The sequence below is a fragment of the Aplysia californica genome, unplaced genomic scaffold, assembly GCF_000002075.1.
Source record: "Aplysia californica isolate F4 #8 unplaced genomic scaffold, AplCal3.0 scaffold00211, whole genome shotgun sequence".
Taxonomy (NCBI): Eukaryota; Metazoa; Mollusca; class Gastropoda; order Aplysiida; family Aplysiidae; genus Aplysia; species Aplysia californica.
Genome location: NW_004797481.1, coordinates 384,476 through 397,975, shown reverse-complemented (window position 1 = coordinate 397,975; position 13,500 = coordinate 384,476). Strand labels below are relative to the sequence as shown.

Genomic DNA, 13,500 nt, shown 5'->3' with positions numbered 1-13,500 from the left:
CTTATAAAGTCTTATAGATCAGGCAGCCTCTAGTACTACAAAGACTTGCCCGTACAACCTTGGCAGCAACAAAGCAACAAAAGTCTCCAGAGTTCAAGTGAGTGACAATTGAAAGTCCTGCTTTCTCACGTCCTCGTAGTTTTTTCTTCGTGCAACTTCGAGGTAATAAAACAGAGGACTAAAAAAAAATAAGAGAGTGATTGGACAAAGGTTTGGAAAAAAGAAGGAGGAGAGATAAAGAACAGGATTTAAAGAATAAAATTGTGAGGAGGGGTGCCCCTAACTAACAAAGATGACTCGGCAAGTCTGAACTCCTTAACAAGGGCTGGGACTCCCAGCAGAGAGCCTTAACAAAACCTCCTCTTCAGCTCTCGGTACAGAAGCACTAAAATGTATCAATCATGCATGTAAATTGAGCTTGCAAGCGTTTTTAAAGCTCCCATCAACATAAGATTTAGATCATTTTGTTTATATGGGTTGATTCGATATGCCTAGCAGCAAGACGGAGGCACTCAATTAAAAAATATATATTTCCCTAATGGGGATTAATCTCGTGCCCTTTGTACTCATTGGTAAAAAACCAAAAAGCTGGCCACAATAATAATATCATCAAAGACACTGCTGTCGCCTTAAAAAACAACAACAACAAACAAACAAACAAACAACAACAACCCCCTAAAAAAGAACAACCTAACCCAAAACAACAACAACACTCTCAAAACCAATCACGAAAACCCAACAAACAAGCAAACCAAAATTAATCACTTCAATCACATGTATTGATTTAAAAAGGCAATGCTAAAATGTAAATTGGGAATCTGATCTGAGAGCAAGCAGCAAAACCTAAAAGCATTATATGACTCAAATATTAGATTCAAGGGATAGAAAACCGAACGGCATCGACAACTGTTCCCAACACCACGAGGGAACGAGCGAGTCACTTTGAGTAGAAATAGGAGCAAAAACAACTTAACCGATCATCTGTATCCCTAGCTGTGACACGTAAGCCGGCATAACAGTATTGTTCTGCCTTAAATCTATTAATATTATTATTATTATTATTAATATTATTATTATTATTATTATTATTATTATTATATTATTATTATTATTATTATTATTATTATATTATTATTATTATTATATTATTATTATTATTATATTATTATTATTATTATTTTATTATTATTATTATATTATTATTATTATTATTATTATTATTATTATATTATTATTATATTATCATTATTATATTATTATTATTATTATTATTATTATTATTATATATTATTATCATTATTATTCTTATTATTATTATTCTTATTATTATTATAAAAAAGTGTTTTATGGCGCTCGCAACCGCATACGGTCAAACGATCGAGCGGGACATATTAAACATTTTCAGTTGGTAGGAAATTTTGAATTTTGCTCGGGGGGGGGGGGGGGGCGGGGGCAGTCTACTCTTATCGATTTATCTTTATTCTTTGTCAAACAGAGTGTCTGCTGGGAACGGCGGCTAACATGGCGTATGCTCTCATAATAAAAGCTTTATAAATTATGCCCGTGTCCTTTATCTTCCTCCCTAAAATAAATAAAAACAACAAACTAAATCTCTCTCTCTCTCTCTCTCTCTCTCTCTCTCTCTCTCTCTCTCTCTCTCTCTCTCTCTCTCTCTCTCTCTCTCTCTCCCTTTCCCTATATACAACAACATTAAACAAATCAAGCTCCCAAAAACTAACAACCCCCCCCCCCTCTTATAAAGTCTTATAGATCAGGCAGCCTCTAGTACTACAAAGACTTGCCCGTACAACCTTGGCAGCAACAAAGCAACAAAAGTCTCCAGAGTTCAAGTGAGTGACAATTGAAAGTCCTGCTTTCTCACGTCCTCGTAGTTTTTTCTTCGTGCAACTTCGAGGTAATAAAACAGAGGACTAAAAAAAAATAAGAGAGTGATTGGACAAAGGTTTGGAAAAAAGGAGGATGAAGAAAAAGAACAGGATTTAAAGAATAAAATTGTGAGGAGGGGGGTGAAAGGACGAGAGGGAATGAAGGTAGAAGGGGGGTGGGGGTAGAAGATAGAAGGAGGGGGGGGGGGGTGAAAAGAAGCAGGAAACCAGGCAAGGGGAAGAGGGGAGGAACGGATGAGAGGGTTAGAGACGGAGAGAGAAGGGGAGAGAGGGAGAAGAAGGGGAGGGCGTTGAACATTTCAACGCCTGGGGCCATGTTGGAGACTATTGCCCGGGGGACTATGCTCACGCGTCATTACGGGTAAATTCAGTCTGATCAATAACTATCGATCGGTTTGACAAAGCAGGAGCTGAGGCTATCGATCCGAAAGGGACTGACTCTGTCTGACACTGTTCTAATCATGCTTTAAAAAAAAAGTATGTGATCAAGGAACTGCAGCACTATAAATTGATCGGCACCAATAAGTCGGTTCCGGAAATGACATATACTTTATTGAAGAAATAGTGCCAATAAACATTAGAAAGCTATTATATGACACCGTACTCCGTGAACTGCTCCTGCGTAATGTTCTTTCAGTCAGTTTGAAAGGCTTCTTGAAGAAACACACACAAAAACAAAAACAGAAATGGCTAAAAATCAGGTCATACATTAATAGCTCCCTCTTCAAACAAGACAGGGAGAGGATTATTATTTTTGTGGGATTATTACTTCCTACTAGACACACTTAGATCATTTCAAAGGTGCCCCCCCCCCCCCCAAACAACAACCAAGAATATACAAAAAAGAACTGAATTGATAAAGAATTCCTTATATTATTTTATATCCAAAACCAATTGTCTGATGTCAGCCACAAAACAAAGGCATATTTGAAAAACAAATTATTCAAGTGCTTTTATTTTTACCCCCCCCCCCTTTCCCGCACAAAATGTGACTTTGATGTTCACAAAACAGTATCCTTAATCTGGATGCACATTCAAGACTTGAGCCGTACAGCTGGAGTCTCATTAACAGGAGACAAAACGCCTAATAAATGGTACAGATCCCGACATTGGTAACTATTATAGAGCATGCGTTTTCAGCGTTCTGCAACATCACGACCCAAGCAAAGACAAAAATCAAACCATGCTTTGTCCTGGCGGATGTTTAATTCAAAACAATATTTGAAAAAATCTTAATGTGGCGACAGATGTTTAATTTTAATAAAATTGTCCTTTTCTTCTTTGAGTAATATTATATGAGTATCTGGAGTAGCAGGGGAAGAGTTGGAGGTGGAGGAGGGGAAGGGAAGGGAGAAGGGGGGAAGGAGGAGGAGGACAGAGGGGAGAATGAGCAGTAGTAGAAGGAGGAGGAATATATTTTCGAGTCACAAAGTTTACACTACTTGTTTCAATATTATGTTCAAGACACTTTTATAACATTGCAATACTGTGAGCTATACAAAATGTAAACAATGCGAATTAAATTTGCTGAAGAGTAATATCTTCTGGCTCACTGTGGTCCAGAATCTTCAAGCAGGAAAAAAAAAGAAACGTTCATTGTTCTTTATGTTGTTTAACAGAAATAAAATTCAAGTTACCTTATCCGCTCCGAGAACATGAAAAAGTGAACTAAATTTTACAAGGACAGCAAAAAACAAGAAGAACACAAAAGAACACTTTGTAGAGATTAATTTTAAATTCACTTGAGGAAGCCGGTTGTTTAGAACAAATCTTTATTTTGCACTAACAGGCAAAACCCTTAGTTCCCAGAGTACAACCATGTAATTCAGTCAAGAGGAAAAGATCGAAACTAATATAAGATAAAGATCAATGTCTGAATAGTACAGCTCCACCCAGCTTCGTTCAACAATCATGAAAATATTACAATACATGTATTTGACTTAAGGGTGTCAGCACATGTCACTGATACCCTCTACTTCTCCTCACAAACAATAAATTAATGTTTGTGAAGAGGAGTAGAGAGTATCAGTGTCATGTGTAATGAAATATAACAGTTACAAGTTTTAAATACCAAGAATAATCAATGTTGATTTGATTAATTCTATTGGGCTTTCAACTAAAACATCACTTCAGTTTGACATTGGTAATATTTGAACTTTTATTTGGTTTAAATGAATTTTGTTTAAATTCAGAATAGAATCAGAAACGGCAGTTACATTATGTTGGCATTAGATTTTTTTCTTTTTTAAAAAATGAAGATATTTTTACTGCCCTGTCAACATTATTTTGACTGTTTAGGAGGCAGGCTTCAACCCTGCCTGTCACAGGGTTCTCACTCACCAGGGGGAAAAATTTCCTGTTTTTTTCTTGGTTTCCTCCTGGATTTTGCAACCATTTTCAAAGTGATTTTTTAAAAGATGTCAGAGCTAAGAAGTAATCATACCATGGCCATGGACAGTCTCTTTCCCTGAGGTGTCAGTGTCAAGGATAGGGGTTATAGGATAAGTGTAATGTAAACAAAGAGGAGGGGGGGGGGGGTTCCATTATTGGCCTCTGGCTTGACTCTTGAAAAAACAAAAGAAACCGACAGATGACAGAACGTGTCCCAAGCTTTTGATCTTAATCATTACTTGTACATCACTACATTGGCGCTCATATGACTTTAAATGTAGTTGCAAGTGCCGTAAAACCTCTACTAAACAAACAAACATCACTACATAACATGCTAAGCATCATATCTATTTTTTTAAAATTTTCTAATTTGCGTAGGCCATCACCCACAACACAACAGGCACAAGAATTTTGTAACACTTTGTCACAAGCTAATGTTGGCCTTTCTCCCAGTGTATGTTTTTCTATGGGCAAAGTGTTACTAAGTAACTACTAGGGCTCAGTGGAAACCCTGCCATCAGGGACGACCTATGTATATAGGGATACAACATCCCAGCAGAAAGACAGAGACACTTGATAAAAATTCTTCCCACGTGGGAATCAGGCTCGCGTCTCTTGTGTAGGATAGGAAGATACCTAACCACTACACCACAGAAGGCAATTACATTTGACTGACAGTGAAAAACATTAGTATTTACTCAAAAACGAAAATGAAAACTGAAAAAAATAGAAGTCTCAATAGGAGGGGCTCATTTCATTCAATCACAATAAATTTCAATTGTACAAAGCATTTGGTATTTGCGTTTTCAGCAATTTTCTTCTTTGAAAATAAGTATGACTACAACACTTTTAGATCAGCAGCCCACAAGTTTTTCCAGACATTCCGTTTGAAAGTGTCATTTCATATTCTTAGGAAAAAGTCTATGAAAGTCACTTTGTGCATTCCTATTTCCTGTCCTCTTTTAGTCACCATAGTTTTATTAGCAATATCAGCCAAAGCTTAATGAGATCTAAAATATACCTCAGTCAAAATGTTGTGAGTAATTATTATATTTACCAGAAGCATGCAATGGATATCTGAAGTACATGTCCCCAGTTAATAATAAACCATACAGTAATTGAGAAAAATAAAACTGTCTTCAAATATAATTATTTCTTAAGAAATGGGAAAGCTTACCGTTTTAATGAGTATGTCATACACCAAACTGATGAAATCAAACTTCAGACCCGGATCTTCTGTTGTCCTATAGTCCTTTGTTGGGTCTCGCTGCATTGAGGAAGCGGAGAGGAAACAAAACAGTTATGATTGTATTGAATTAAAATCATACTAGCTGCTACCGTGCTTTCATCTCAACAACCTAAAGCTTATGGCTTTAACAATCATGTACTGCTTTTGACTGCCACTACAGCTGTGACCGACAAGTCTTGCCGTCACTATATATTTGAACACATCTATCAAATAAGGATAAAAACAAAATTAAGAAATTCTACTTTATTGATCCCATAGGTAAAAGCATGAAAAATTCACAATCATTGCTGGTTGCCAATGTGCAGCGTCTAGTTTTTGACCTATGGTTATCGTGTGTTCAAAAACATACCCAAATGACTACTGTGTATTCCTTTTTTTGGGTGCTACTTGAATTAGCTTTTTCACAATTTTTAAAGAAACCCTCGAATTCAAGTTATTTGCAAAATATTAAAAAGAGGCAAGACTGTGTTAGAGCCCAAATACAGTCAAAATTGTCCAAGATGGAGACCCGTTGTCAATAAGAAAAATGGTTGTCTTAGACAGGTGAGTGTCTTGGACAGAGTCATAATGTTTTTAAAAAAATGCAAGGGGGGGGGGGGGGGGGGGGGGGGGGGGGTGAGAAGTGGTGGTTTGTACAAGTGATTGTCTTGGACAAGTGGTCGTTAGAGCAGGTTTGACTGTACATGCATGACACTGGATGACCCAAACCCCGACTTTAAAATGTTCCAAAAATCATTTTTTTAAAAATAGACAGAAAAAACAAAAAAAGAGATGAAAGTGGCAAAATAATATCATGACTTTTCTCTTCCATTGAATTACCTTGAAAGCAGCATTTAGCTCAACAAACGAATCGAAAGTCATTGAGTAAAAGTCCAGCAGTATTCTCCAATTTCCTGTTTCCTTTGCAGTAACAAAATCAGCTCTGAAAGAGAAAATTCAGAAAAATCTCACCTAAACAGTACATGATGACAGGGATCGCACACTTGAAAATACAACTGGTCCTCAGCGCTATAGAGATCACTTTTTTCCATCATGTGATGCTTTATTTCACTCAAATTTCAGAGGAATGACCTAGTTGTTTTCAGTAGGGCATTAAATCTAAGAAAAAAACCAAAACCAAACAACAGAGATATAAAAATTCATGTTGATGTCTTCCCACACAGCACTACAGTTCCTGTTTCGTTCATTCAAAGAAGGCTGTTACTCTTCATGTAGGAAAATCTAATAAACAGGCAAACAATTTGGATTTGTGTTTTGGTTTAACAATGCATCATAACCCTGACAGGAGTGATAAATACTTTTCTTTTGGAATTTAAGGCGACCAGCCTTCACAGAACAAGAATAAATTGTCTCAGCTGTTATTTATAATAAAATCTCTTGATGTAAATTTGAATACATAAATTTTTTACTAGATTTTTCTCTCACTACAACTCACTGTTATCTTTTGAGCTTTTAAAAATAACTTTAAAAAATAAGGGTCTTGAAAAGGAACTGTGTCTTGCATTAAAGCTTTTCTCCACCATGGGTTCATATGTCCTTGCTACAGATCACGCTGGTGAAGATTTACAGAGAAGGCATTGGCTACCCTGAGCATTTTCTATAAGACTGAGAAAAACAAAATGAACACATGAAAATGAGAAAAGAAAGCAAATCTTGCGAGAGGAGTAAGTTTCTGGAAGCTTTAAAAGCATCTCTATTCTTTACTTTTAGCCGAATTAAGATTATATAACTATCTATCATTACCTGAAACATTTTCCAGTGTGTGAAGACATTACTCGTAACTATAATGCGACCTCAATGCTTTCTTGTTGTATCTCCATTTTTAATAACAGTGAAAACAGTTAATAACAATAAATGATCTTAAGAAGAAGTCACATTTTCACTGTTTAAAAAAATGGAGATACGACAAGAAAGCACTGGGGTCGCGAATATAATATAGAGGCGCACAAAAAAAATAGGAATTTATTCAGGACTTAGATAGTGTACTTACTTGAGCTGTTCTACAGTTTTTGTTCGAACTGGACCCACAACTTCATCATGATTGTCTCCATTGATATCTCCACTGGACTTGGATGGGGTGCTTGACGAGCGACTTGGCCCAGAGTTTAATACTCGAGGAGAAAGACTGTTTTTTTGCGGATGATGACTTCCACAATGGTGATGGTGGTGATGGTGGCTGTGACTATTATCTTCTTCCCTCTGACCTCTCCGACTGTTGCTAGATTTTTTATGATGAATGCAGTTTTCTCCACATGGAGACCCTTGTCCCCCAGCCCCATCAGTAGCCCCTGTTTTGCTGTTGCTGTTATTGCTGCTGTAGTAGGAAGGTGTACCATTCCGACTTGTCAGATGAGACCGACTGTTGCTGTCTATTGGTGGCAAAGAGTCTTTTGCTCCAGCATTAGAGGTTTCGAAAGGAGACGTTGATTCACTTCTTGCCTCTCGTGAAGACCTCCGAGAATTTGGTGTCAAGTTTTGAAAGAAGCTGCTGATCGTCCCCAGTCTGCCTCCGGACCTACTCCTGTTTTCGTTCCCACCTGATGACTCCTGTGGAAAAATTATGCAAATTTGTGTTCGTAAATGGACACACTCAAAGATCAAAATTCTTTAATACAGTTCAGAGTGGAATATATTTGAAAAGGTTAGATAGATACAATTCTGTGAAAACATATGCCAGTTGCTAAAAATATCGGTAAAAATTAAAAGAAACTTTTTAAATAAGGAAGCAGTACATAATTAAAGTGATGATAGTCTCTATCAATGCAATGTAATAATCATGTAGATTCTATATTATACACATCTATACATGTTATTATACTTGTTTGCAAGGGTAAATATAACACAAAGAAATTGGAAAGGAACTCATGATGCAATTTTTGTTCATAGGATGGCACTCTTACACAGTCCCTTCTTCTGATGCGCTCTGCACTTTAAGGTCATTTAGTCGGTAAAATAAGCATAGAACAAAATCATTTTAGTCCCAGGTATTCAGTACCAATGGTACTGATTCTGAAAACGTGAACATTCAGAAAACTAAATAACATGATGTGAAACTCTGTACCGACCACTATCCGGTACAAAGATTACAATTCATTCATCAATGAGGAACAAATCAGACATTCCCATCGCTCATCCCCTTTTGAAAAAAAGACTCACATTTTTCTCAGATAAAAGAGTGTAGACGTACATTTTTATCTATAAAATTCAACAATTCTAATTTTATGTATGGTATGTGTAAATTTCAAAATTTATGTCAAGCAAGGCACAATAAGATATGTCAAAAGGAAAGAAACACTCTTAACTTAAGTGAGCATTTTTTTTCAAAAGTTTGAATCTTTTAAAAATTCAAATAAGAGAAAAGAAGCAAAACCAATTCATGAACATATTTCTGTGAGATGAGTACCTGGTGTAAGCAATAATAGCACTGACGTTAAGAGAAAGAAAATAGGGCTAGCATGTGTTGATCAATTCACTGGAAATAATATTTTGAGCACGGATATAACAACAAATATGTTTGACACAAATAACTATAATTCGAGGGAACTGTGATAACAAAACAAAAAAGAGAAAATTACAAAGATATTGAAGAATTGAAGAAAATCAAGGAAACTAACTGTGACAGTCGAGTATCATAATGGTTGGCAAATAAATCAGTGCCATCTTGAAAAATATCTGGAATCGATAACAGGACAGATGGAAGGATAGTGGCATGTGTCTTACCCATTGTCAAAGCAAAAGAAAGCAAGACGGTGAAGCTGATGAACCTTATATTTTTTAAATGCTGATTGCGATCAAGACGATTTGACCAACACATGACACTCACCCTACTCATAAAATCACTTCCTGATTCATACCTTCATGTCCACACACACATACACACACACACCTGCATCCAAGCACAATTCACACAATATACAGTTTACTAATGCAGTGCAACACTGTCTGTCTTCGATCACACCCCACCATCCAGCATACTCTCTCACATGACTAAATTCAAGGGAGATCTAGTGTTTTACACACACAACAGGTAATGTGTGAGGATATAATAATCTTTCAATGTAGGCAATGTGTGTGTATCATATTGTCCGAGGGTTCATGCAACTTAATACCCTTCATGATGATTGCTGAGTTTGTTTTCCATCATGCACACATCATCATCATCAATGCCTTTCACCCCTGGCAGGGTATAGGCCACATACAAGCTCTTCATGCACACAGGGCGGTTTTAATTTAAGACAATTATTGGAAACATTATATTTTATCAAACTTTTCGAGATGAGCTGCTCGAAACATCCCTCTGAAAGTTTAAGAATCACTGCAGTTAATATAATAAAATCATACCGTTATGGTTCAGTTACCTTCTGTTTGTTTGAATTATCTGAGCTCAACTGTAATAAAGAGTATCATGAAGATGTTGAGCTTTAATAATTTAAAGAATCCATCTTTTATTATATTATTAAAAAACAGAGCGTTGCTTTGAAAAAAAACCCCAGAATATTTTAAAGGCCGGCTCTATTTCTCCGAACGCTCGGGAGAATAAACTTGAATTCTATTTCTCCGAACGGTTTCCATTCTCGAGATTTTTTGGTCATTTGCGAATGGAGTGGCGCATGTGTGTATGTGTGTGTGCGTGTGTGTACTGTGTGAGTGTGCATGTGTCTGTGTGTGTAAGGTGTGAAACGGGGGGGGGGGGGGGCGCAAGGGGGGATTTTTTTTTTGGTGATTTAAATTGCTTTAGGGGAGACGAAATCATACTAAATGCAAAACAGGTTACAGCCAAAGTCGAGCAGTCTTGTTTTCTCGCTGTACCTTTTGAAGGCATTTTCAAAGGCAGTATAGTCCGGGAACATTGCCCCAACTACAATTGAAGTACCTGAATATTCAGCAGGGGCGAAGGCTGACTTGTTTGACAGGGTAATCAAAGTGAAATGGGACCAGATAGGGCCTGTAGATATCACACAAGAATCTTACTCGAGGCGGCGACCCTGAGTTGTGAATGAAAACAAATCCGGAATTCATATTGTATGTTCAACCGCCAAAATAATCGGGAAAGTATCTTATTAAATATCAGTTCCCACTAAAATTAAACTTAACTTTAGATGTGAATACATAAACATAAAGCTAAGAAGCAGAGATGTCAGTACTAGATCTATATGTTATAAATCTACCAGTGAGTCTAACTCTTTGGTAGAACATGACAATTATTATTTTTTAAATTTCACATTTGGCTGTTTTTGTTAGCCTTTCGCGGCCAGGAGCTGGTGTCATAATCGAGGTCACGATCTGATTATAGGACGGTAAAAAGTCGAGGGAAAAAAAACAAGCACAAGCAGCAGTCAAGAGATTATTAAGAGTTAGTTCCCCTCACATTTGTGAGGTAGACTCGACCAGTGTTAGTTAGCTTACTTAATCAAGGCTGGTGATTGATTTTAACTGTGGCCCCAAAGGGGTGAACAGGGTATATGTGGCAATGAAACAGCTTTGACTGCCATGCACATGTTCCCTTCAACTCTATTCCAGCCTCACTTTATTTGTTGATTACGAACGTCTTTTGACATTTAATTTATGAGGTTTACGTTTAAGGATGAATTTGACAGCGACAATGTTTCAAAATTAGAAAGGGAAGCAGTGATTATTTGATTATATAGACGCTTCGCCCCTGATATTCAGACCACTAAAAGTTTCTATCTGCTCTCTAGAAATTGCAAAAAAAAAAAAAATGCATCTTCCTAGTCCTCGCAGAAAGGCAGAATGAAAGATGACGCTGAACTGTCGCAAATAACCAACAAAACTCGAAAACGGAAACCGTTCGGAGAAATAGAGTTGAAGTTTACTATCCCGAGCATCGGAGAAATAGTCATTTTGTATTAAATATACTTACAGGAGGTTTTCTTTGTTGGGAGCTGTGCTGGGGCTGCTCATTGTTCTGTTTATTCGAAGCTCGACTTCTTGAACTACGTTGAAAAGAGGTTGCAATTTCAGCTGCTTCTTTGCTGTAAAAGTTTCCACAATTTGGGCAAATTGTTCTCTTCTTTCCAGGGGCTTGGGGGACAGAGTATTCGCAGGTTGGACATGTAACCAGTCCTGCTCTCGGGGATGAGGCACCAGATTCACTCCGTGAGGCCATTAGTGCTTATACTGAGCCATAACATTCTGCTACACATCCAGCGCCATTGTTCATCTACATTTATTAGATGAAACAAGTGAAGTAAACCTCGATGGGTTTTATTCTGAAGACAAGTAAAGAAAAGATTTTAACATTTCCAATTCTTCGATTTTTGATTATTGACACTTTGAACAAGACAAAAGCCATGCTGCATTCATACAGGAAAAATTCATCCCTCACAGCTTTGGATCTCAGTGACAAGTCACATGTATGTTAGATCTAGTCTAGTCCAGCTGCTGGTAGTGGTAGACATATATGCACTTTTTCCCATAGATATTTCAAACACATCTATCTGCAATTTGCAAACTGTGTTGGAAGACAGTTTATATAATGGCCACCTCTATTCTCACCCGGAGTGAGAATAGTGCAGGCGAGTCTTGTGACTATTCTCACCCGGTGCGCGTTCACCAAATTTTGCGTTCACCCTAAACCATAGAATTCTACACTGTGAGGAAAAATTGTAGAATTCTGTGCCGTGAACAAACGTTCCATTACAACTGTAGCCTACTAAAAGCGTACAATTTTGTCTGTGAGCAGTGGAGAGAGAGAGAGAAAGAGAGAGAGGAGTAGCGCGAGAATTTCCGGGCAAAACAAAATGGCGACCCGCGTAGTTCGGCTCGATTCGAAAAGTTAAATAGCCGTAGCATCTTTGTAGACAACCAAATTAATTTACTTTTGTGTTTTAACATCATTTTTAAACTTTGTTTTGGTCAATTAGATCGTCCACACCGATAGACAGTATTCAGAAAGAGACAGAGAGAGACAGAAGAGGGGAGGAGTTGATCTTGCGAGAAGTTCCGGGCGGGTGAGAATAGCCACTTTCTTGTTTTTAACTTTCCTGACTTTTGAGCTCAAACCAAGTTCTAGATCTAGATTATAGATCTAGATCTAGATTCTAGTTAGTCTATTGTGTGCCATTTTTTGTTTGTGAATTCTTTTTTCTTCAGTTCAGTCAGCAGCAATAGACTATAGATTAAGATCTAGAATCTAGATAGATCTATATCTAGATCTAGATATCTAGAATCGATCTAGATCTATGTACTATCAATGATAATACATAACAAGATGGGCCACTCAGCCTAAAAAGTGTCCGCAGGAAGTATGCTCTTTGCTTCAGATGGCGCTGCAGTCTGTTTTGAAGCTCTCTTTCGTTTTTCCAGAAGAAGAATAGGAATAGCACCTCCTTGCGTGCGCAGATCGACTGCTGTTCATCAGCAGTTCGGGTACGTTCAGTGCGGAGTTTTAGTTTTTTTATATTTTAATGACCTCTCGCCTTTCATTCTAAAGTCAAATTAAACAAAGAAAACCATCACCCTTTCCTCCGGAAGAGGTTTTTTGTCAGCGTAACCATTAAAAAAAAGCGTTCTTCCGAAATTTATCCCAAAACTTGCTAGTTTCACTTTGATTTTTTAAAACTCAAGTAGGGTAACTCTGTTCGCAAAGAGTGCGCTTTTGTGAAGAGGGCGCCACCAAATTTGGAGGACACTTTTTTAATTGGCTCAAAGAGAGAAGTGGCCCATCTTGTTATGTACTATCATTGGTACTATGTAACATCGAAGTGGCTCTTCGGACTCGAGTCAGAACAGCTGCTGGAGGCTATTCGAACTCAAATTCCAGTGCGCCTGCGCAATCACCGGTTGTACCGTAAGCGAGGTCTATACTCGAGTCCAAATAGTCTCCCATTGCTATTCGGACTTTAAACTACTGGTTATTACACTGCATTTCACGACTACAAAGGGATCAAATTCATAAAATTCATAATCAGTCCTTTTAAGACAGCCCCCCCC

The 13,500-nt window shown here is 37.5% G+C and overlaps 2 protein-coding genes across 4 annotated transcripts in view; one reads left to right on the top strand and one right to left on the bottom strand.

Annotated features, from left to right (window-relative positions):
- LOC101859018 (probable E3 ubiquitin-protein ligase HECTD2) overlaps positions 1-12,091 on the bottom strand; it is a 55,073-nt gene extending 42,982 nt beyond the window's left edge. For all 3 annotated transcript variants that reach the window (XM_013083102.2, XM_035970030.1, XM_035970031.1), the window contains exons 1-4: positions 11,429-12,091; positions 7,538-8,094; positions 6,367-6,469; positions 5,476-5,565 (exon numbers count right to left, since the gene is read on the bottom strand). In XM_013083102.2, the coding sequence (XP_012938556.1) occupies positions 5,476-5,565; positions 6,367-6,469; positions 7,538-8,094; positions 11,429-11,674 (996 nt within the window). In that variant the 5' untranslated portion in view covers positions 11,675-12,091. The remainder of the gene's footprint in view (positions 1-5,475; positions 5,566-6,366; positions 6,470-7,537; positions 8,095-11,428) is intronic.
- A 386-nt stretch (positions 12,092-12,477) lies between these two features.
- LOC101858783 (nucleoside diphosphate-linked moiety X motif 17) overlaps positions 12,478-13,500 on the top strand; it is a 15,050-nt gene continuing 14,027 nt past the window's right edge. Inside the window, exon 1 of the mRNA XM_005099379.3 lies at positions 12,478-12,518. The gene's annotated coding sequence lies outside the window, so the exon portion shown is untranslated. The remainder of the gene's footprint in view (positions 12,519-13,500) is intronic.